The sequence below is a fragment of the Diabrotica virgifera genome, chromosome 7 (genome assembly GCF_917563875.1).
Source record: "Diabrotica virgifera virgifera chromosome 7, PGI_DIABVI_V3a".
Taxonomy (NCBI): domain Eukaryota; kingdom Metazoa; phylum Arthropoda; class Insecta; order Coleoptera; family Chrysomelidae; genus Diabrotica; species Diabrotica virgifera.
The window spans coordinates 110,095,445-110,121,438 of NC_065449.1; the positions used below are offsets into that span (position 1 = coordinate 110,095,445).

Consider the following 25,994-nt stretch of genomic DNA (forward strand, 5'->3'; position numbering starts at 1 on the left):
TGTTCTTTTTTATAAAACATACAAAAAGGAAATAATTAATCCTCTACATAAATAAAGAACCTTTTAGAAAAAATATCAGTTTATAAAGCATTTGTGGGTATCAAAAAACACACTAAACAATAATATTTTTCGCATGGGACACATCTAAATTTATTTTGGGTGGCTTGAGATTTTGCAGCTTTTGTACCCGTCTCTTGTGATATTTTCTTATAACAGTTTACACATCGGCCTCTTTTTCTACCATTACCTTGACTTTCTTCTAAATAATGTTAGACTGTGTTGGACACCTCTGGTTCTGTAGGCTCATGTATGTCGATCTGAGAATGTAATAATTCCATTATAAGATTTTCTTCGAATTTTGTGATAGACATTTTTTCATTTACTACTTCTTGATGTAATATGTATGCGTTTACCAGTGCCTGCCCAGAAGGAGCTCAATTGCCAATTTACGGTACCATTTTAGGCCTTTCCTGCGAGATGATGAGTAGGCTTTCATTTGATCAGAAAGATCAATAAAGGCTTTAGATTTGTTATAACCGACAACTATTTTGGGCTTTTGTACTTCACCTCCTCTTTGTTTCACTGTTACAAGTTGATCGTTGTGTTTAGTACTAAGAACTAGAACGTCCCTTTTATCTTTCCATTTCAGAACAACAACACCTGTATTACCCTCGGCTGCGACAATTTCGTGCTTCTTTATTTTTTTCGATAGAATATCTTTGGGGTTGAGCTTTCTATTTGTACGCAGTGTTCCTACTAAGTGCGTCTTCCGGTCTATGAGTGTATGAGCTAGTTCAACACTCGTATAGTAATTGCCAGTATGGAGTGTTCTCGTTCTCCCCTGGTCAAGCAGATTGTTTAGGAGTGTAAGTACTACTCCACTTGCCACCGATTGACCTTTCTCGTACGCCATTTTTTTATCACAAAAGCAGTAATTTATCAAGCAAACTATAATTTTTATGAAAACAACACACCACAAGTAACGATAACGTACAACCAGCGTTGCCAATCGGCGGATAATTATCCGATTTGCGTACCTTTTTGAGAGTTGTCGTATCTTCTGCGTACCTTTAAATAAATCGGATATTTGCGTATATTTTTCAGTGTATCTACCATCTACCAAATCTTTCTCATCCATATATTGCCAACACCAACAACACATTATTTTTCTTTGGTTCCACCCAAATTTTAATACTGGATGAATATTAGTGACATCCGACATCCGATACTTTTCATCTTTTGACAAAAGGGATATGTGCCAATTCTTTTGTTTAGAATTTAAATGCACAAGTGCCTCCACTTAAGGCATACTAATCCAATCCAAATTTCAGAAACCGTCTGCCCTCCGATGTTATTTATGAGTTTTTAGTTTTTAGTCTTTAAACTTATGAAAGCTTATTCACGCACGATTTAGTTTTATTTTCATTTTATGTAGTGCAGTGCTTAAGTAAACGTCTGTTTGAAATAATCTTTAAACGTATTTTTTTTTTCTAATCCTGAGAAAACTAATAAATATTTTTGAAAAATTTGAACGGAGAATGAAAGATTACATTATTACCGAGGGCCGAAAGTCCCTTAGAATAAAAAAAAATGTTTCTTTTAAATGAGGTATTTGAAATTAAAAATCACACTCAACATTCTCTTTTTCTTTCACCCCTGTAACTTATTATAATAAAAATTATCTTCAGGGATTTTCAGCCCTCGGTAATAATGTAATATTTCATTCTGCGTTTAAATTTTTAAATAGTACTTATTAGCTTTCTCAGAACTCGAAAAAATAATGCATTTTAAAAGCATTGACCTTTTTAGCTTTTTTGTATTGATTTATTTATTATTTATTTTTCTAGTACATAGTTTTGGGTAGTTATTAGGTTTTAATAACATAATATTTAAAAGTGTTTTTTTTACTTAAATAATTATAATAAATATAACGATCCAAATAATGAAATATTTAGATTTATTTATTTACTTAGAATTTAACACTTACGATAATACAAAATACGAATAATATAATAATAGTAAGTAAATAGTATTTACATACATGAATTAGGTAATCAGCTAGGATACGAGATTTTCATCTATAAACGAAATTTTTTAAACTGTGAAACAGAGAATCCAGCAGATTAAAGGGCCGGTTGTTCGAACGCTAATCAGAAATGGAATCAACTAATCATTATCAAATATTTAATTACTGTCAATGTCAACTTTGATTGAGTTGCTGAAAACATAATTGATTACAATTATGAGATTAATTGATTAATTAATCAATTATGTTAATAATCGTTACGTTAATTGATAATTAATAATTAATTAATCAATTAGTTATGTTAATTATCATAATGATAATTGATTACAATCAACTGATTGGCGTACGAACAACGGATTTTGTTATTTGATGGTTGTTAAGGGGAGTAAAAGAATAACATTGGCAACATTGATTTTAATAACAGAATAATTTTCGACCTAGCGTACCTTTTCGTGACAAATCGGATATTTTTCGAGCGATCATCGGATAATCTAGAGAAATGCGAGTGGCAACACTGCGTACAACCTACTGCCAAAATGTTCAAGTTGTGACTAGTTCCAGCCTGAAACAAATGCCGGACACGTGATTTACAGTTTGCTTACAGTGTTGCCAGGGATGGATCCGCGTTAAATACACGCGGCCACAATAATAAAATAGGCTTATTGTGGCCGCGTGTATCGAATGCGGATACATACTAAAAATGACGTCATATAACAACCAAATCAGGTTTTTACAGGTTTTTCTTAAACTGGCATACTAAGACCATGTTTTATATTTGTTTTCTTCATTTTGACAACTGACAACTGTGGAACCCTATTTTTGTGTTACCATGGTGGCACTCAATGTGTTAAAAAGACTTTCATATTAACAAGGTTATAAAAAATTTAGACTATTGAAACATATTTTTATTTTGTATTTACTTCTAAAATATTTTTATAAGCAGATTAGTTACTATCTAGAATTTCGTGTGGTTCTAAGTAATGACCTTTGAGAAATTAACATCAGCGTAGATATTTATTGAATCCGTCATAGCCTGTACATTGGTTTTTGATCATTTGGAAAAACTGAAAACCTTACTTTAGCGATACTCTCAAACCTGCTGTAAATTGGTAGGTACCTACTTTAGTGTTTTCATAGCAGTACTTTTGACTAAAAGTTTTATTGTATATTGATAGTGAAAATGGCGAGACGTGTTTTAAATCTCAATCAAGTAATATTTAATTTGCGAAAGAAAAATATTAAAGAGGATATTGGGACCAATTTGTGACAATAGTATATGGAGACTAATATCCAACCACGAGTTATACCAATATTACAAAGAACCCTTTAAAGCAAATTATGCAAAAATTACAAAGATTGCACTGGACAGGTCACCTTATAAGAATGGGTAATGACAGAACACTTAGTAGAACGCTAGCGGAACTATGGTGGGACGTCGGCCAGCAGGAAGACCAAGGAAGAGGTAGATAGACGAAGCGAGAATCGATGCTATAGAGATAGTGAGGGTCAATAACTGGAGGAGAGCAGCCACGGACAGAGATACTTTAAGGTGGACAATGGGGGAGGCAAGTGCACTTGGGCTGTTAGCGTCATAGGAGGACGATGGCCAATGAACAATGGAGGTCCCTTGCAATCAGTTCAATCCGTACATAAACGCATGTGTGATGCCTTAATGAGACAAAACATAAATCACGTTTTGAAAACAGAAAAAGAGTTTTTAAGTAACTATAATAATTTTAAAACAGAACACACTTTATTTGTTTATTTAGACAAACGGGGATGTTTGCTAAAGATTGAATAAAACGGATTTGGCAAGACGAAAGTATAAAATCCATAAAACTTACCGATACTGATAGAAAGAGACATAATACTTATTATACTACATGCGGGTGAAAAACATAGTTTTATTAATGGATCGAATCTTGTGTTTTCGTCGAAATCAAAATTGGCTGATGATATGAGGCTAACGGCAGGCACCCCCAAAATGACGAGGTACTGACCACGGAGAGGTGAATGGCCAGTTTAGACATACTGTATGTTTTTGATGGTTCTGAAAACGAAAATGAGATTTATTTTGAATTTCATGTGGGGAACATTGTCAAAATCGCAATTTTACCCTAAAAATAAATAAAAATAAAATCATGTTTTTTTGCGTTTGCCTCGCTACAACTCTGTTCCATTTTAATATTTTTTCTGAAATTTTTACAGTATATAGCCCTAACATTTGTGAAGACAACGGTACCTGTCTCAAGCTTTAACTCTTATTCTGGTAAAGGTTATGAATTTTTCAAAGGAAAAGGTGCGGATTTGTGCATTGCAAAGTTTAATCGCAAAAGTTGAGTGACGAAATTTAAAATTTAGCCTTTTAATCACGTTTATGTTAAAACAGAGAGTATAAAGAAGTTTCTGAAAGATTTTAGATCAAAATCTTTTATAGAAAAAGAATAGTGCAACTTTTATTATCGACATTAGAAATCCCCAATATAACGGTTATTTTTCGAGATACCTACTGACCATGGGTGGTGAATGGCTAATTTTGGCCTTGGATTATGTTTTTGACGGTGCTGAAACCAAAAATGAAATTTATTTTAAATTTTAGGTGGGGGAATATTGTCAAAATTGCAATTTTACCATAAAAATAAAAAAAGTGAAATCAAGTATTTTTGCGTTTGTAGCGAAAAACTCGCTACAACTCTTGTCCATTTTAATATTTTTTTCTAAGGTTTGTATACTGTATATATGTTGCTCCCCTTTTTGAAGACAACGGTATCTGTTGTAAGATTTTAGTCTTATTCTACTTAAAGTTATGAAATTTTTAAAGTACAAGGTTCAGATTCGTGAATTGCAAAGTTTAATCGCAAAAGTTGGGTGGCAAAATTTAAAATTTATTTTATTAATCACGTTTATGTTAAAGCATAGAGTACAAAGAAGTTTTATGGGAGGTTTTAGTTACAAATGTACAATAGAAAAAAATGGCGCAACTTTTAATATAGAAGTTATACATCCCCAAAATAACTCTTATTTTTCGAGATACTGACCATGGACGGTGAATGGCGAATTTTGGTCTTATTTTATGTTTTCGATGGTGCTGAAAATGAAAAAGGGGTTTATTTTGAATTTTATGTGAGGTAACATTGTCAAAATCGCAATTTTAACCTAAAAATGAAAAAAAAAAATAGTGGTCACGAACTTTAACGTTTAAGAGGAAACAGTAGCGATCAACAGGTAGCAAAAACGCGTTCCAAGATTGCTGCTGTAATTTTGAATATTTTTTCGAGATATTTGGCACACATATTCGTAATATAATAAAGAATGGCGGTACAGAGCCCAATTTGAAAAATATCTTAATATGTGGAAATTACTCTGTAATTAAATACAATATTAAAAAAACAAGTCTGTACCGCCATTAAGAAGAACAAAAAAATACATTTTTTTCAAATAAACTTTTTTATCCGATGCCTAGATTTTGTGTCATTTTGGAACTACTAAAATTTTTTATTTCATTAGTAGTTCCAAAATGACACAAAATCTAGGCATCGGATAAAAAAGTTTATTTGAAGAAAGTGTATTTTTTTGTTCTCCTTAATGGCGGTACAGGCTCGTTTTTTTAATATTGTATTTAATTACAGAGTAATTTCCACATATTAATATATTTTTCAAATTGGGCTCTGTACCGCCATTCTTTATTATATTACGAATACGTGTGCCAAATATCTCGAAAAAATATTCAAAATTACAGCCGTAATCTTGGAACGCGTTTTGGCTACCTGTTGATCGCTACTGTTTCACCTTAACTCGCTACAACTCTGTTCCATTTTAATATTTTTTTCTAAAATTTCTACAGCATATATTTCTCACCTTAATGAAGATTATTGGAAGCAACAATCTTTCAGTCTTTTCTACATAAAAGTTATGAGTTTTAAAAAATCAAAGGTGCAGATTCGTGAATTGCAAAGTTAAATCGCAAAAATTATGTAAGTGACAAAATTTAAAATTTATCTATTTGATTACGTTTATGTTAAACCATAGAGTTCAAAAAAGTTTTATGGGAAGTTTTAGGTCTAAATGTGTGATAAAAAAAATATAGTGCAACTTTTAATTTTAAGAAAAACATGGTGTATTTTTTTTTTAATTTTAGGGCAAAATTGCGATTTTGACAATGTTCTCCCACATAAAGTTCAAAATAAATTTGATTTTCATTTTCAGCACCATCAAAAACATAAAGTAAGACCAAAATTAGCCATTCGACATCAATGATCAGTATCTCGAAAAATTAGCGTTATTTTGTGGATTTATAACGTAGATGTTAAAAGTTGCACCATTTGTTTTCTATCCAAAACTCTATCTCTCTATCTATCTATTTTGATCCAAAACTTTCCAGAAAACTTCTTTGTACTCATTTTTATTTTTTAATTTGATTTAAAATCTATATTTTAAATTTTGTCAGTCAAATTTTGCGATTAAACTTTGCAATTTACGATTCTGCACCTTGTACTTTAAAAGATTCATAACTTTTACTGGAATAAGACTAAAAGCTCAAAGCAGACACCATTGTCTTCAAAAAAGTGAGCGATATATAGTGTAAAAACTTATGGCCATTTTCGCATTATTAAAATTATAAATCGCGTATAATTCGACAACAATCTATTTTAGAAAAAAATCACAAAAGACATTTTTTGCTCAGAATGTCCCAAATTATCTTAAAAAAATTTGTTAGAAGGGAAAAAATTAGTTTTGTGAATTTGTTTAAAAAAATTGTTTAAACAATTTTTCGACCACGTCACCGCCCGGCACGCTGTGGATATGTTATAAGGACCTCGTTTTGAGTAAGTTTCTGCAAAAAAATGGCATCGAAATAATTTCACTAACGGGAGCGACGATATATCCTGGACTATAGCGCTAATTGTTAATAATTAAAAATAACAGCTTTCTAATACAATAATGACAAAAATCTCTTCAGGACCTTGAAGAAGGGATTTGAAACTTGATTTGGTGACTTTTTGAATTTCACAATAATAATGTTTAATCGAGTTATTAAGCCTTGAAAATGGCCATTTTCGCATTTTTCAAATTTTTAATCGCATATAACTCGACAACAATGAATTTTAGAAAAAAATGACAAGAGACCTTTTTTGCTCAGAATAAGCCAATTTATCTAAAAAAAATGTCCGAAATGAAATAATTATTTTTGTGAATTTGTTTAAAGAAAATTGTTTAAACAATTTTTCGACCACGGTACCGCCCGGCACCCTGTGGATATGTTATAAGAACCTCTTTTTGAATAAGTTTGTGCAAAAAAATCGAATCGGAATAATTTCGCTAGCGGGGGCGACGATACTGCCCGGTCTAGGAGTAATTAAAATGAATGGAGTATTCACCAAAGATATTTTTGATAAAGACACTGGCATACCAATATTTCGGGCGACAATGCCAGAAGCACTATTTTGATTTTTAGTAAACTGCCTTCGATTCGACGATAAAGACACCAGAGGTCAAAGCAGAGAGACAGACAAACTTGCGGCATTCTGAGAAGTTTTTGAAAGATCCATAAATAAAATGAAAACCCTATATGTGCCTTCAATGTATACTACAATTGATGAACGGTTAGTTGGTTTCCGCGGCCGATGTCCATTTAAAATGTACATACCTTCCAAACCCGACAAATATGGAATTAAACTTGTGATGTGGTGTGATGCTGAAACAGCTTTTGTACTTGACGCTAAGGTTTATGTAGGCAAAGGTTCCACACCACGTGATATTCCTGTATCCCAGTATTATTGCGATAGACTTCCCTCTTCGTTTCAAGAAACCAACAGGAATTTGACAATGGACAACTGGTTCACATCTATAGACACATCGAAATTCCTTTTAGACAAGAATATTTGTACCCTTGTTGGTACAAGCAAATAAATGTACAGGCAAATAAATTCTGCCATGTTTTGTTATAGTGAACAACTTACACTCTTATCATATTGTCCACCAAAAACTAAAAAAAAAGTTGTTATAATGCTTTCAAAAATTCATGAAAAGGGTGACGAATTAAATACCACTGACCTTCCTGATATCATTCGATTTTATAATTCCACTAAGGGAGGAGTGGACACCCTGGACCAACTGTCACACTTATTCTACAAATAGAAAGACGCGTCGTTAGCCATTGTGCCTTTTTTACAACCTGCTCAACATTGTGGGATATAACTCGATGATCCTTTTACGTGGTTCCAATGCCCCAGAAAAGAAAATTCTTGTCAGCAGAAGAGCTTATCTAAAAAAACTGGCACTTGATTTAGTGAAACCTCAAATGGAAAGTCGTTTGGAATGTTCGACTTTGAGGCGTGAACTTCGCGAAACTATTTGCAATGTACTAAAAATACCTAATCCAGTAGAAGTACCAACAAGACCGGTTTCTACCAGAGGCAGATGCACATTTTGTCCCAGAAGCGAAGATCGGAAATCCAGAGTTAGATGTGCCCAACGCAAAAAATTAATTTGTTTGCAGCATCAAAAAAAATATGCCTAACTTGTGGATAATAATATATTAAAAAATTTTTGTATACAAAATAGACCCTTAACAGGTTATCTTACGATTGTTTTTGTCATATGTACGTTCTTATATATACATATATAAATATTTTAGGTCGATTTTATTTGAGGTGCCACTGTACCCCGGTGTAGCAGATTGAGTTTAAAAAATAAGTGTAGCAAGTTAGGGTTAAGTCAGAACTGCCTATGTGTCTCAAAAGAAAAGTCTTTGATCAGTGTCAAGCCGGATAACAGATGGACAGAGCGAATAATACACTGGAGACCAAGACAACAAGCCTATCGAAGGAGAGGTCGTCCGCCAATAAGATGGTCTTATGACATAAAACGGATCTACAAAAATTGGATGCAAACTCCTCAAAACAGAGATACAAGAAAAATACTGAGGGAGCCCTATTTCCAGAAGTGTATAGATCCGGGTTGAATGATGATGATGATGACATTATCAGTTAAGAGTTAAGACCATATTTTTGCTTGTCTTGGAGTTCTTCAAATATTAGGAGAATTTGCAATTTATTTTCGCAGCACAGCAGAACGTTATTCAAATCTTTTTAGTATTAAAATGTTAGATTTGTTTTCATATAATAATTATAGACGATCAATATGTGGGGCAATCGCATTTGAAATAGACGTGTTAATGGAGGTGCCTTATTGTATAAAGTTTATTTTTCAAAGAATAAACATAATTTTATCTGTTTCTTCAAATATATAATTCTAGCATTTATCAACATACTTCACACGCGCCTGTTAAACCTGCTAAAATTGCTGATCGATTTGTCGGAGCTAAATAAACCTTCAAACCGTAGTATACTCCTGATATATTATTTCACTATTAATAAATTGTTGATGTTTTACATCCGTCCACTGATACTAAGTAAACAATAATGAGAACGCCGCGCCGCGCGCCGGAATGAATGGGTTGTTAATAGGAAATATTAAAAATGTATATCGATATAAACGTTTCTCAATACTCAGGTATTTCATGGTTAAAAAATATATATTTGTAGCTCAACAGGCCTTAAAGACCCATGACTTGGAATTTCTCCACGTTTTTCATCCATTTTCTCCTGTCCGTGGCCGCAGTTCTCCCGAATTTGTTATCCCGATTGTTTCCAGGTCTTCCTTACACGCTTCTAGCCACTTTATTCTTAATCGTCCTGTTGTCCTATTTCCTTCCCCTCTTATCAGCGAGTCATTTGCCCATCTTCTGTCCGCCATTCTCGAAAGATGAACTTACCAAGTAAGTCTCTTTGTTCTGACGATCTGGCTTATTGCTGGTTTCCTGTACAGCTCTCTGATCTCTGCGTTTGTTCATCTCCTCCAAACGTTTTCATTGACTTTTACTCCCCCGAATATCTTCCATAGGACACTCAGCTTTCAGATATTCAGCATATTTTCTTGATCTTTGTTCATGACCCATGTTTCGCTTCTGTAAAGGACTACCGCGCTGGCTGGATCACTGTTCGGTATAATCTCAATTTTTTCTCTCCGGAAATATTTTTTGCTCTTAGTAGTTTGTGTAGTGCTCCGACAATCTTCCTTCCTATCGAAATTCTCTTCCCAATTTCTTGGATTTCTTCCCCCTTACTTGTAAGAGTTATTCCTAGATACTCAAACTCATGGAAAGATCCATATTGGGAACAAAACTACAAGACATAAAATCAAACAAATGGTTAAGAGAGAAAACAAAAGTAACAAATTTAACTGAACATACAGTGCGGTGGAATAAGTGTTGCCCCCCCCCCTGTTAACTTGTTTATTTTAAGAATATAAGCAAAAGGCTCGGACAGGTCGATTTTTAAACTAATCATAGTATATCATAGCATCAACGTTTCGAACTTTACACGATCCCTCTTCAGGTGACAAGCATAACTTTGATTTTTTTAAAAGGTAAAGTACATCATGTGACACCTCATTTAACAGCTTTTAAAATACTGATTTCAAAAATGTATAATACTTTAATCCTTTTTGAGATCGTAGGTCCAAAATTTCGGTCAAACTCTTTTTAAACGCATTAATTTTTTTCGAATTCTGAGAAAACTAATAAGTGTTTTTGAAAAATTTAAACGCAGAATGAAAGATTAGATTATTATCGAGGGCTTACAGTCCCTTAGAAGAAACAAAAAGTTTCCTTTGAATGATATATTTGAAATTAAAAATCACACTAAATTTTCTCATTTTTCCACCACTGTGACTTATTAAAATAAACATTATAGGAGTTCTCAGGGACTTTGGACCATCGAGAATACTGTAATATTTTATTCTGCGTTTAAATTTTTCAAAAATATTTATTAGTTTTTTCAGGATTCGAAAAAAATGATTGCATTTAGAAAGAATTCGACTGAAATTTTGCGCCTACGCTCTCAAACAGGATTAAAGTATTATACATTTTTGAACTCAGTATTTTAAGAGCTTTTAAATGAGGTGTCACATGATGTACTTTCCCATTTAAAAAAATCAAAGTTATGGCTATCACCTGAAGAGGGATCGCGTAAAGTTCGAAAAGTTGACGCTATAATATACTATGGTTAGTTTAAAAATCGACCTGTCCGAGAGTTTTGCTTAAATTCTTAAAATAAACAAGTTAACAGGGGGGGCACACTTATTCCACCGCACTGTATAACAGGGTTAAAATGGAGATTTGCGGGCCACAATGCGAGACAGGAAGATAAAAGATGGAATGCTGAGATACAAAACTGGAGACCGTGGACAGGAAAAAGAGGAAAAGGCTCAGATGCGATGGAAGGACGATATTGTTAAAGCTGCAGGAACTAACTGAAAAAGTGCAGCCAAGGACAGACGGAAATGGAAAGATTTGGGGAAGTCCTATGTCCAAAGTTGGATAGAAATGGGCTAAAGAAAGAGAAGGAGACTCAAACTCTGTCATTTTTTTGAAGCTATACTCTTTACTTTCGTTGTCTGTGGTAGTCTGCAGTGGTGTTTCTTCATATGCGGTCTGTCCCATTTCCAAAGACTTTGTTTTTTTGCTCGTTAATCCTCAGTCCATACTGCTTAGCCTTTACTTCAAAGAGTTTAAAAATCCTCAGAAGCTCCCTTTCAGTTCTTGTTAGCACTTCATCGACCGCAAAGGCCAGAACCTATCTTCTGTTGTCATAGATCATACCTTTCGTTCGTATTCCTTTCTCTCTCAATCGTGTCTCCAACAAGAAATTGAAGAGTACTCTGGACTACTTCTCCAGGAGTACTTCTCCCTGCTTTAATCCCCTTTTAACTTCAAATTTTCCTGTTAGACTTCCTTCTATCCTTACCCTATTATCGGTCTTTATTAAGGTCATTTTTGCTAGTCTGATAATCTTTCCCGGAATTCCGAGTACCTGTAGAGCCTGGTACAGACGACTTCTTATCACAGAATCGTAAGATTGTTTGAAATCCATAAAGAGGAGGTTTAGCTTTAACTGTTGCTCGTACGTTCTACTCTGAATTATTTCCATCACGAATATTTGAACTATGGTGGATCTGCCCTTTTTGAATCCTCCCTGGTATTTACCAACCTGCTAGTGTAAGTGTCTTTCCAGTCTGCTTATTATGGCTCTGGAGAGTACCTTATATGTTACGTCTAGGAGAGTGACACCCGTGTCGTTTTCGCACACTGCCCTGTCTCCTTTCTTATAGATAGGGCATACTATTAATGTTGCCCAAATGCAAGACCAAGACGAGACTTAGAGAGTCTTGGTCTTGGTCTTGCACTAATACACCTGGTCTTCTTCTTGGTCTTGGTATTGCACTCCCGGTCTTGGTCTTGGTCTTGGTCTTGCAGCAAGAGTCTTGCAAGTCTGGCAGTTACCCACTAGCATATTGCTATTTATTAAACGTTACTTTAGATCTTAGAATAACGTAACAGTATAGGTACATTTTCAGCTTGACTTAACACATAGGGTGAGGCAACCTTCCTATTAGAAATATCTCGAGAACTAAAAACAACAGAATCATGAAAATTGGAATAGGGGGTTTTGAAGAGTAATCTATTTAATGAAAATATTTTTATTTATTTCCTACTTCAAGTTATACCGGAAGTTGCATATAACTTCGTTTTTAAAATGGAACACCCTGTATATTTTTACATTTCTGAATTCTCTTCCATGCCTTCTTTCTATAAGTCTATGAGGTTTTGTAATGTTATATAGGGTAGTTTAAAAGATAATTACGTGTTCTTATTAACTTCGTAGCAACTTTCACACCCTGTAGAATTGTAGTTATTTGACATCAAAAACTTTATTTATGTTCAAATGATTTTTAATATAATCTACTATTGTTAAAAATTATTAGTATGTATATTTAAATGTTGCATTTTGTATACAGGGTTGGTCGAAACTCGGAATGAGTATTTTCTGAGTTTTCTTTAATGGAACACCCTGTATTTTAGTATTGTAATGAAATGATATTTTATGGTACTTTTTTATTTAATCGCGCCACAATGTTAACTACGTCGCTATTTTGATAGCTCAACCATTATTAGTAATTTTTAGGATCAGTCTAGTCTAGATTAATATGTATTCCTAAATTATTAATATGTGTTTTTACGCAAATAATTAACCTAATTATTTGCGATTGAATGTTTACGACCAACCTAATAAAATGTCACGTATTTTTTGTTGCAATTAATATTTGGCTTGAATCACCAATAACTCACAAACTAAAGCAGTTAAGTATGAGGAATGCTTAAGAAATAAAAAAGTACCATAACATATCATTTCATTTCAATACTAAAATACAGGGTGTTCCATTTAAGAAAACTCAGAAAATACTCATTCCGTGTTTCGATCATTTTTTTTTTTATTTTATTTATTTTTATTCTAAAATTAAAAATTTAGCTATACATACTAACAATTCTTAACAATAGTAGACTATATTAAAAATCAGATGAACATAAATAGAGTTTTTGATGTCAAACTTCTACAATTCTACAGGGTGTGAATAGTGCTACGAATATAAGAAAAAAATGTAATTCTGTGTTAAACTACCCTATGTAACATTACAAAACCTCATATTTTAACAACGAAGACATCGAGAAGAGTTTAAAAATGTAAAAATATACAGAGCGCCCCATTAATAAAAACGAAGTTGTAAGCAACATCCGGTATAATCGGAAGTAGGAAATAGATGAAAATATTCTCATTAAATAGATCACTCTTTAAAACCCCTTCGTTCCCATTTTCATGATTCTGTTGCCTTTAGTTTTCGAGATAGGTATTTCTAATAGGACCTTTATCTGCCTCACCCTGTAGACATAGTAAAAACCGACCAAATTAATAAATGTCGTAAACACCTCACATCGGGAGGGATTTGAACCAGGTTTGAACCCACGATCTAAACACTATCCCTGCCTATACTCTCACTAACTGAGCTATCTACCATATCCTACGGGAATCAGTCTGTTTCTTTAAACATTTGCATTTAATAAGCTTATATTACATTATGCGCTAAAACATGGTTAAAACACAAAAACCAAAATAAATGACATAAACTTCTAAAGAAAGGAATTTTGTTTGACCCATTGATATAAAATTGAACACTCTGCAGAAAGGGTAAAAGTACAATGTTTAATGTGATGTTTAATAGTTATACGATCTGGTATTTAGAATCCTACTCACGGAAAAACAATTGAGTGTGTGTTGTATTATATTTTTATCAACTTTAAAAAGTTTCAAGATACTGTCGGCGTCACAACACAGATTATTTTATGAAAGGAGAGCATTCTCAAAATCTAAATAGACAATTACATACAATTAATTTCAGAGCGAAGGTGTGCGCCGTGCGTCGCCGTCGTCTGCTAGGACAGAATCTATTACAAAATATTTTATTTTTACATTGTAATAATTTATTATGGCCTCTGAGTACGTGTCAAATAAATATGTCAAGTGTTCTTTTAATGAATATTTTGATCCGCTAGGTATGTTTATTGTATTGTTCATAATCCGCATAAGTCCAATTTTCCAAATTTTTGTTTTTTTTTTGCGTCTCATAGTTTCTAAACATATACCCGAACTACTATATTCCCTAAAATGACACTCAATCCTAACTGCAAGACGCAAGAGTCTCGCAGGCTTAGTCTTGTTCTTGCTCAAGTCTTGCACGGTCAGTCTTGGTCTTGGTCTTGCTAAAATAAAGTGGTCTTGGTCTTGGTCTTGCGAAAACGCAAGAACAAGACCAAGACTGCAAGACCAAGACCGATTTTGGACAAAACTACATACTATTGTCTCCCTCCATACTTCCGGCATTTCCTCTCGCTCCCAGATTTTCGTCAGCAGACTACATATATTCGCGTTACAAGTGCTTCTCCCCCATGCTTGATTAATTCTGCAGTAATACCATTGCTGCCTGCATTTTTATTGTTTTTCATGCTATGTATGATTTTTCTTATTTCTCCCACGCCGTTGTTTCCTTCGACTCGTTAACTTCCTCTATAATTTCCAGTTGCCCCTCATCACTTCCATCTGGTTCTTCATTAAGTAGCTCTCTAAAATGCTCTTGCCAGCTATCTAGCTTCCCCTGCTTATCTCCTATTAGGTGTCCTTTCTTACTTTTGTAGTAATTGTGATTGTAATAGTGATTGTAATAATTTATATGTACCTACAACAAAAACTAATACTCAATCGAGAAGAGAGGAAAAGTGTTTAAGTGATTTTTTAATAATATATTGTTACTATGGAACGCTTTCAATTTTGAACATCTTTAACAACAAAATACTTGGATCACAGAATATATCTTATAGTATAAGAGCTGTGAGACATTTTTGAGTAGGTATTTTAGGCAACCTGAAAATTTTTCAGGTGACTCTTCTATGATAGCCTAATACAAAAATGCCGGTCTGGCTGGAGGGTAGCGGTTATTTTCCCCAAAAATCCCCCCCAAATTTAAAAAAAGAGTAAAAATTTTTTTACAAAAAAATATCATTGATATGACTTGAAAGTAAATTTAAATATTCAAATATAAAGAAAATAAACAGACAAGGCGATTTGAGGGCGATTTTAACTCTGCAAGATACTTGCATGGGCGCCCCAGGATTATTTTCAGGGGGTGCATCTGAACTTCAGAAGATTTCATCTGAATCTGTACATACTATTAATGAGTATAAAATATACAATTATACATGCATACCTATGTACATTCCTTCCGGACAGGGAGGTGCAATTGTTATTTTGGCAGGGTATTTTTTAATTTTAAATATAAATATTCTAAAAAAGACACGTTTTTTTTGGTGACATTATCCAATTGCCATGTGATCAAACAAATTACGCGTGCATATAAATGAAACCACTATAGGTAAGCAGCAGTTTGAGAAAGAGCTTACACCGATAGCTGTTTGCGTCCTCTGTTGTAGCTGAGCGAGTCCGTTCGCTCGAGAAAAATCACATAACCTGGCGATATCCATGTTGTTGTTTCTCGAAACGTTAGAGTAATTATTATATATTATAGTTTTTCAAGTAACTTTTTCTTAATTAAAGAAAAATAATACGTACTATACAATAGATTTTGCAAATATGATAGAAAAAGACAAATTTATTATTATAAATATATAGGTAGAAAAGTATAAAACTATAAACTAAATTAATTCTGTGTCCGAATCTTGTACTTCTTCTTCAAATTTCTAATCGGAGCTTAAATGTTCATTCTCATCTTCTTCGTCAGACTCTCCTCGAGACTCAGATTCCTCTTCTACATGATCTGTAAATACTTGTAATATGTATTTAGAATTAATTAAAAATAATCTGTGATTAATTAATTAAGTTGCTACGTATTCTCTGTCCTTTTATACAGAGTCGAAGCCTGGACAATCACGGGCGCATCTGAAGAAAGACTTGCCATTGTTGAGATGTGGTGTTATCGAATAATGTAAAAAATATCATGCACACAACACTTAACACACAGGGAAACATTAAGAAAGATGAAAAAGGCAAAATAAGAAATACTCAACACTATGAAGGAAAGAAAAATGAGCTAAAATAAATATACATTCTCTTCTTCTTCATCAGACTCCCCTCGATACTTAGATTCTTCTACCTGATCTGTAAATAGTTGTAATATGTATTTAGAATTAATGAAAAATTAATTAGTGGTTAATTTATTGAGTTGCTACGTATTCTTACTTATATAACCAATGCTTAATACTTTTCCTTATATAACCAATCACATCACGTTTTTTATTTCTTAGTATATGACCAAAGTAGCTCATGTTTCTTTCCTTCATAGTGTTGAGTATTTCTTTTGCCTTTTTCATCTTTCTTAATGTTTCCGTGTTTGTTACGTATTCGATAACTCCACATCTCAACAACGGTAAGTCTTTCTTCAGATGAGCATGTGATTGTCCAGGCTTCGACTCCGTATAAAAGGACGGAGAATACGTAGCAACTAAACTAATTAATGATACAACTAAGGAATCTGAGTCTCGAGGGGAGTCTGACGAAGAGGAAGAGAATGAATATTAAGGCTCAGATGAGGAGTTTGAAGAAGAAGTACAAGACTCGGCCACAGAAATAATTTAGTTTATAGTTTTATACTTTTCTACCTATATATTTATAATAATAAATTTGTCTTTTTCTATCATATTTGAAAAGTCTATTGTAAAATACGTATTATTTTTCTTTAATTAAGAAAAAGTTACTTAAAAAACTATAATATATAATAATTACTCTAACGTTTCGAGAAACAACAACATGGATATGGCCAGGTTATGTGATTTTTCTCCTGCGAACGGACTCGCTCAGCTACAACAGAGGACGCAAACAGCTATCGGTATACGATCTTTCTCACACTGCTGCTGACCTATAGCGCTTTTCATTTATATTCACGCGTAATTTTTTTGATCACCTGACAATTGGAAAATTTCACCAAAAAAAAACCTGTCTTTTTTAGAATATTTATTTTTATTATTAAAAAATACCCTGTCAAATAACAATTGCACCTCCCTGTCCGGAAGGAATGTACATACATAGCTATGCATGTATAGTTGTATATTATATACTTCTTAATAGTATGTACAGATTCAGATGAAATCTTCTGAAGCAGATGCATCCCCTGAAAATAATCCTGGGGCGCCCATGCAAGTATCTTGCAGAGTTAAAATCGCCCTTAAATCGCATGGCCTGTTTATTTTCTTTATATTTGAATATATAAATTTACTTTAAAGTCACGTCAATGATATTTTTTGTAATAACAATTTTTACCCTTTTGTTTAACTTTGGGGGGGATTTTTGGGGAAAATAACCGCTACCCTCCAGCCAGACCGGCATTTTTGTATTAGGCTATCATGGAATAGTCAGCTGAAAAATTTTCAGGTTGCCTAAAATACCTACTCAAAAATGTCTCACAGCTCTTGGACCATTAATGTCTGTATTCTCTGCTTCTATCTTCCATAAATAATACACAATAAATAACTTTTTATAAAGTTCACCTCTTAAATCACAGTTAGTCGATAATTTCTCTATAGGTAAATACACTATTCCTATCGTAAAAGAATATAAATATTTAGGTATAATTATAGATAGTAAACTTCTATGGACCAGTCACAATAAGTATGTCAAACAAAGATGTGAAAAGGGAATTAATCTTCTGCGCTTCCTCTCCAAACAGAGCTGGGGCGCGGATCAACAAATTTCGTTATGTTCTACAAGTCTTATATTCGCTCGATTTTGGATTATGGGTCTACTCTCTATGGTTCTACCTCCAATACGAACCAACTTACTCTTGATCGAATACAATATAGAGCTGTGAAAATATGTTTGGGAGCCATGGCATCTTCACCAAATCATGCCATTCTGGCAGAGTCTCAAGAACTTCCTCTTAGTTTTCGAAGACAGTTTTTAGCAAATAAAATTCTATTAAAATATGGATGTTACAACAGTGATTTGATCGCAAAAATTAACTTTCTTGTAATTGAGAATTTGACATATCATTATTGGAAAAAGAAAAACTCTCCTCCTTTGGCAGATGCATTTATTGATACAAACTTATTTCAAAATGATATTGTTAAACTTAATAAAATACCATTGTATGCACACAGTTTCGATTCTATAATTGACAAACCTATCACCATATTCCCTCGGTATTCAGATTGTAATATCTTAAACCAAGTCATGATAAAATCCATTGTGAATGGTCTCGGGTCGAACTTAACTAAAATATATACAGATGGGTCAAAAACGGAGCTAAATACAGGTTCGGCATTTTATGTTTCAAACATAAATCATATTGAAAAGTACAGAATCTCAAATTATTATTCCATTTTTACCGCCGAGTCCTTTGCTATTGAAAAGGCACTAAAATGGTGTGCAACTCAAACATGCACGAATGTGGCAATAATTTCAGACTTAAAATCAGCATTACAAGCTATTAGCGGTCACCCAATAAACCAATTCCGAAATGCCTTAATTTTGAACATTAAAAAATTAATTATGGATCTTAAACAAAATAATGTAACTGTTTCGTTTATTTGGACGAAAGGACATTGCGGAGTCGAAGGTAATGAAATTGCGGATATAGCCGCAAAAAGTAGTCACAGTTGCCACCATATTGACAAAGTATTTAATTTAAAAGATTTGAATAATGCTCTCAAACCTAATATCAGAAGGAAATGGGAAACTGATAACAAAAGAATTGCAAGTAAATCTACAAACCATTATTTCAGAATTCGCCCTACACTTCCAAAAAACATTCCTCATTTCACCTTTAATTATAATAGAGCACACATGTCAGTATTGACTCGTTTAAAATTGAACCATGCTCGCTTTCCATCTCACTTATATAAAATTGGAATAATTAACTCCCCTGTCTGTAGTTGTGACAATATATCCATTGGTGATCTAAATCATATATTTCTAGATTGTTCTCTGAACTCTCAATCTTCTTCAATTCTGTATCAAGAACTAATTCATCACGAGTGTCCATTGCCACTAAATATTACAGCTCTCCTTTCTTCCTCAGATAAAGCGGTACTAGATTCCATCATTAATTTTATCAGAAATTCAAATATAGCGGTATGATTTAGAAATAGATAATATGAAATAATTTAATGTAATTAAGAATTTACATGTTTTGTGGCAAATAGATTTTGTCTGATGCCAGGATCACACACACACACACACACACACACACACACACACACACACACACACACACACACACACACACACACACACACACACACACACACACACACACACACACACACACACACACACACACACACACACACACACACACACACACACACACACACACACACACACACACACACACACACACACACACACACACACACACACACACACACACACACACACACACACACACACACACACACACACACACACACACACACACACACACACACACACACACACACACACACACACACACACACACACACACACACACACACACACACACACACACACACACACACACACACACACACACACACACACACACACACACACACACACACACACACACACACACACACACACACACACACACACACACACACACACACACACACACACACACACACACACACACACACACACACACACACACACACACACACACACACACACACACACACACACACACACACACACACACACACACACACACACACACACACACACACACACACACACACACACACACACACACACACACACACACACACACACACACACACACACACACACACACACACACACACACACACACACACACACACACACACACACACACACACACACACACACACACACACACACACACACACACACACACACACACACACACACACACACACACACACACACACACACACACACACACACACACACACACACACACACACACACACACACACACACACACACACACACACACACACACACACACACACACACACACACACACACACACACACACACACACACACACACACACACACACACACACACACACACACACACACACACACACACACACACACACACACACACACACACACACACACACACACACACACACACACACACACACACACACACACACACACACACACACACACACACACACACACACACACACACACACACACACACACACACACACACACACACACACACACACACACACACACACACACACACACACACACACACACACACACACACACACACACACACACACACACACACACACACACACACACACACACACACACACACACACACACACACACACACACACACACACACACACACACACACACACACACACACACACACACACACACACACACACACACACACACACACACACACACACACACACACACACACACACACACACACACACACACACACACACACACACACACACACACACACACACACACACACACACACACACACACACACACACACACACACACACACACACACACACACACACACACACACACACACACACACACACACACACACACACACACACACACACACACACACACACACACACACACACACACACACACACACACACACACACACACACACACACACACACACACACACACACACACACACACACACACACACACACACACACACACACACACACACACACACACACACACACACACACACACACACACACACACACACACACACACACACACACACACACACACACACACACACACACACACACACACACACACACACACACACACACACACACACACACACACACACACACACACACACACACACACACACACACACACACACACACACACACACACACACACACACACACACACACACACACACACACACACACACACACACACACACACACACACACACACACACACACACACACACACACACACACACACACACACACACACACACACACACACACACACACACACACACACACACACACACACACACACACACACACACACACACACACACACACACACACACACACACACACACACACACACACACACACACACACACACACACACACACACACACACACACACACACACACACACACACACACACACACACACACACACACACACACACACACACACACACACACACACACACACACACACACACACACACACACACACACACACACACACACACACACACACACACACACACACACACACACACACACACACACACACACACACACACACACACACACACACACACACACACACACACACACACACACACACACACACACACACACACACACACACACACACACACACACACACACACACACACACACACACACACACACACACACACACACACCTCTTAAATCAATTATTTATCAAATACACTTATATCAATATTATTTTATCAACTTTAACTATTTATAATGGGAAATAAGCCACAATATTATTAAAAAATTATTTTTAAAATTGTAAAAATTAAAAGTTAAAATTGTAAAAATGCCACAAGAAAATAGCTTCAGAACAATATTTTATCAACAACTAAAAATATTCTCGATTCATGTCAAATAAGTATTTAAAATTGTCACTGATTGTCAGTGTCTGGCTGACAATATTCTATTCGACTAAGTGCGTTGTATGACAAAGATAGATTTGGAAAATATTACAACGGACATTGTGTTCATTTTTTTCGAATCCTGAAAAAACCAATAAATCTTTTTGAAAAATCTAAACGCAGAATGAAAGACTAAATTATTACCGAGGGCCGAAAGTCCCTTAGAATAAATAAAAAGTTTATTTTGAATTAGATATTTAAAATTAAAATTAACACTAAATTTTCCCTTAGTTTTTCACCCCTGTAACTTATTAAAATAAACATTATAGAAGTTCTCAGGGACTTTCGGCCCTCGCTAATAACGTAATCTTTCATTCGGCGTTTAAATTTTTTTAAAATACTTATTAGTTTTCTCAGGATTCGAAAAAAAAAATGAATCCCCATTAGAATAGCATTGCAGCCGAAAAAACGTACCGATCCTCTTAACTCAGAACCTGGTTCAACACCATCTGTGCAGCTGCTTTTTCATAATGCTGCAGGCAAGATCAAGATTGCTATGATCGCCAACATTCGTCCCGGATAGGCACATCAAGAAGAAGTAGAGAGGACATGAGAGTAGGATTAGTTGGAGGAGCTAGATGCTATTACTAGAATCTTCGTGTAAAAGATTCCAAAAAAATAAAGATACTTTGAATTCATGCGTCAAGATTTTACTGACATTTTAATATTATCTAGCTATTGTTAGAGTTACTCTTTTATCAAAATTTGTCAGAAACAAAACAATCCCAGAACAATCAGAGAAAAATACATAATTCGTCTTACCTCTGCTTTTGGCGCCATATCGCTATCAAAGTCTCGCAATAATTATAATTATAATTACCCGCACTTCTACTTTAAAAAGTGAATTTGAAGTAGTTTCGATCCAACTTTACTCGTTAAAATAAAAATGATGCCAACGTTGAAGTATTAATCAATCACCTAATTGATTTTTTTTTTATTTTAGACGATATTAAGTTACATCGCTTCAAATGGATCGATAGATTTACTAGAACAAATTCTACATTTACCAGGATTAGATCCCAATAAACCAGACAATGAAGGAAATACCCCCTTACATTTTGCTGCTCAAGCTGGTAAGTAACAAACATAATGTTGTATTATTTTATATAATATGTGTTTAGTATCCTTAAAATGTACAGTATTCGTATTATAATACAATTTAGAAAAAGCTATTTAAGGCCAGCGGTACATAATTCGCAAATATTTTACGGCTATTCCTACTTTTTCTTAAGTTCACGTCTTAAATCAATTATTTATCAAATACACTTTAATCACATAAATGCACTTATATCAATATTATTTAATTAACAACTCAAAATATTCCCGATGCCATGTCAAATATTCAAAACTATCACTGTCTTGTCATCATATTCTATTTGACTCAGTGCGTTGTATGACAAAAATAGCGAATGTTCGACTTGGAAAATATCACCACGGACGGTGTCCATTTTTTTCGAATCCTGAAAAAAGTAATAAATATTTTTAATAAATTTAAACGCAGAATGAAAAACTAAATTATTATCGAGGGCCGAAAGTCCCTTAGAATATATAAAAAGTCTCTTTTGAATGAGATATTTGAAATTAAAAATCACACTACATTTTCTCTTAGTTTTTCACCCCTGTAACTTATTAAAATAAAGATTATAGAAGTTTTCAGGGACTTTCGGCCCTCGGTAAGAACGTAATCCTTCATTCTGCGTTTAAATTTTTCAAAAATACTTATTAGTTTTCTCAGGATTCGAAAAAAATGAATCCCCATTTAAATACCATTGCAGCCGAAAATACGTACCCATCCCCTTAATCATTTGTGATTTTTATTATGTCTTACCATTTTCTGACACTCGGTAATTGATTAATATTAAAATACGCTACAAATCACCCAGTGTGAACGGGGGGAAGAACAAATTAATGTTTTATGAATTTAACATGAAATAGCAATTTAAATTTTTACAGTAATTTTAACTCATATAATACCTACTTTACTAAGAGAGAGAATTATACTTTATTGATACTATAACAAACGGCCATCGACCGAAGTATTTTAGCCATCCTTTACTAATTGTAAAAAGTCGTTAATCTTTTTAACAACTAGACCAGACAAGGACGGATCTATAAAAAAAAACAACTACATACATTTAAATGTGAGCGAAGATTTTTGCAGAAAAATTTGTGTGATAACTGCAGTATAATAATTGAGTTATCCTCCCTCGCAAATAGATCTGGAACATTAATAAAAAATTAAAGTATTTACAAATGTAGAAATACATCGTTTTTTTCTACTTTTCTTACTTTTAACTTTAAAACTATTCATTTTGGAGCAAAGTTATACTGAAATAAAACGTATAATTGAATTTTCAATAATATAATATGACGCTAGAAATGATTAAATTTATTCAGACTCTTCATGCAAATAGCAATACAAAATAAATACAAAAAGGGGGGAAAACAAGCCATTTCTTATTCAATATTTTTGAACCACTTAGATTGCACGTAGATTCTACATTATTCGCCTTCTACTTCTTTAAGTACCATCTCCGCGACAAAGACTGGCAATCATCATGGCTATTTTGACCTTCGTAGCAGCTGCTCTGAATAGTTGCCTTGAGCTGCAACCAAACCATTCCCTCTGAATCTTCAACCGGGAAACACGTCTACTCCTACGCTACTCCTACCCTCTATTTTTCCTTGAATTATGACCCCCAAGATGTTGTATCTTTCGAATCTCATCACATGTCCGAGATATTGCAATTTACTTTCTTTTATTGTGTGGATACATAAGGAAACATGGAAATTACCAGGAGGGAGATACAAGAACCAAATAGACCACATAATAATTGAATATAAATGGAGAAGCTGGCTGCAAGATGTCAGGAGCTTAAGAGGTGCTGATGTGGGGTCAGACCACATGCTAATCAAAGCGAGCCTTAAAATGAAATTAGCCAGAGATAAATGGCAAAAAATCAGCAGAAGGAACAAGTACAACGTTGATGCCCTTAAACAAGAATGTATAAGAAATAAATTCAGTGAGAACCTGGCAATTAACCGAACAGTATCACAAACTGGAGAGTCAGTCGAAAAAACATGGAAATATTTTAAAGAAGTGATGATAGATGCAGCAAAAGAAACAATCTTATTAAAAAGAAGTCAAAATAAAAAATGGATTACTAAAGATACACAACTACTGATAGCACTACTAAGTGCCACTTCCAAAGTGCTGACCAAAATCATCTTGGAAAGATTAAAGCCGGAACTAGATAAAAAAAACTGAGAAACAACAAAGCAGGCTTCCGTTCCAACCACGGCAAAAGGCCTTTGACCGGGTAAATAGGACACAGATGTGGAAAATCATTAGATTATGGGATACCACTAAAAATCATAAACTTTATTAAACTCTTCTACGAAGGATACAAAGCCAAACTAGAACATTCAGGTGAAGTAACAGAAGAAATATCTATAGAAAGTGGAGTCAAACAGGGTTGTGTACTATCTCCTACCCTATTCCTTATTATGATAGATTGGGTAATGAGAAAAGTAATCGACGATCGAACAGGCATCAGGCGAAACCTATTCAAACAGTTAGAAGATCTCGAATTTGCAGATGACATCTGCCTGATAACTGAACACCGAAATCATATGCAAGCAAAAATTGACAAATTGGCACAGTACTCCGATACGATCGGACTTTAAATAAACACAGAGAAAACTAAACTTCAAAAAAATAATAACTACCCAAATAATAAAATAATGATAAACGGTAAAGAAGTAGAAGAGGTAAACAAGTTCACATATCTGGGATCTATCATGGAAAGGATCGGGGGGTG

At 34.5% G+C, this 25,994-nt stretch overlaps 1 protein-coding gene across 1 annotated transcript in view; it reads left to right on the top strand.

The window, feature by feature from the left end:
- LOC126888578 (uncharacterized) overlaps window positions 1-23,254 on the top strand; it is a 66,501-nt gene extending 43,247 nt beyond the window's left edge. The window contains exon 3 of the mRNA XM_050656927.1: window positions 23,117-23,254. Within this exon, the coding sequence (XP_050512884.1) occupies window positions 23,117-23,254 (138 nt within the window). The remainder of the gene's footprint in view (window positions 1-23,116) is intronic.
- Window positions 23,255-25,994: the final 2,740 nt, after the last annotated feature.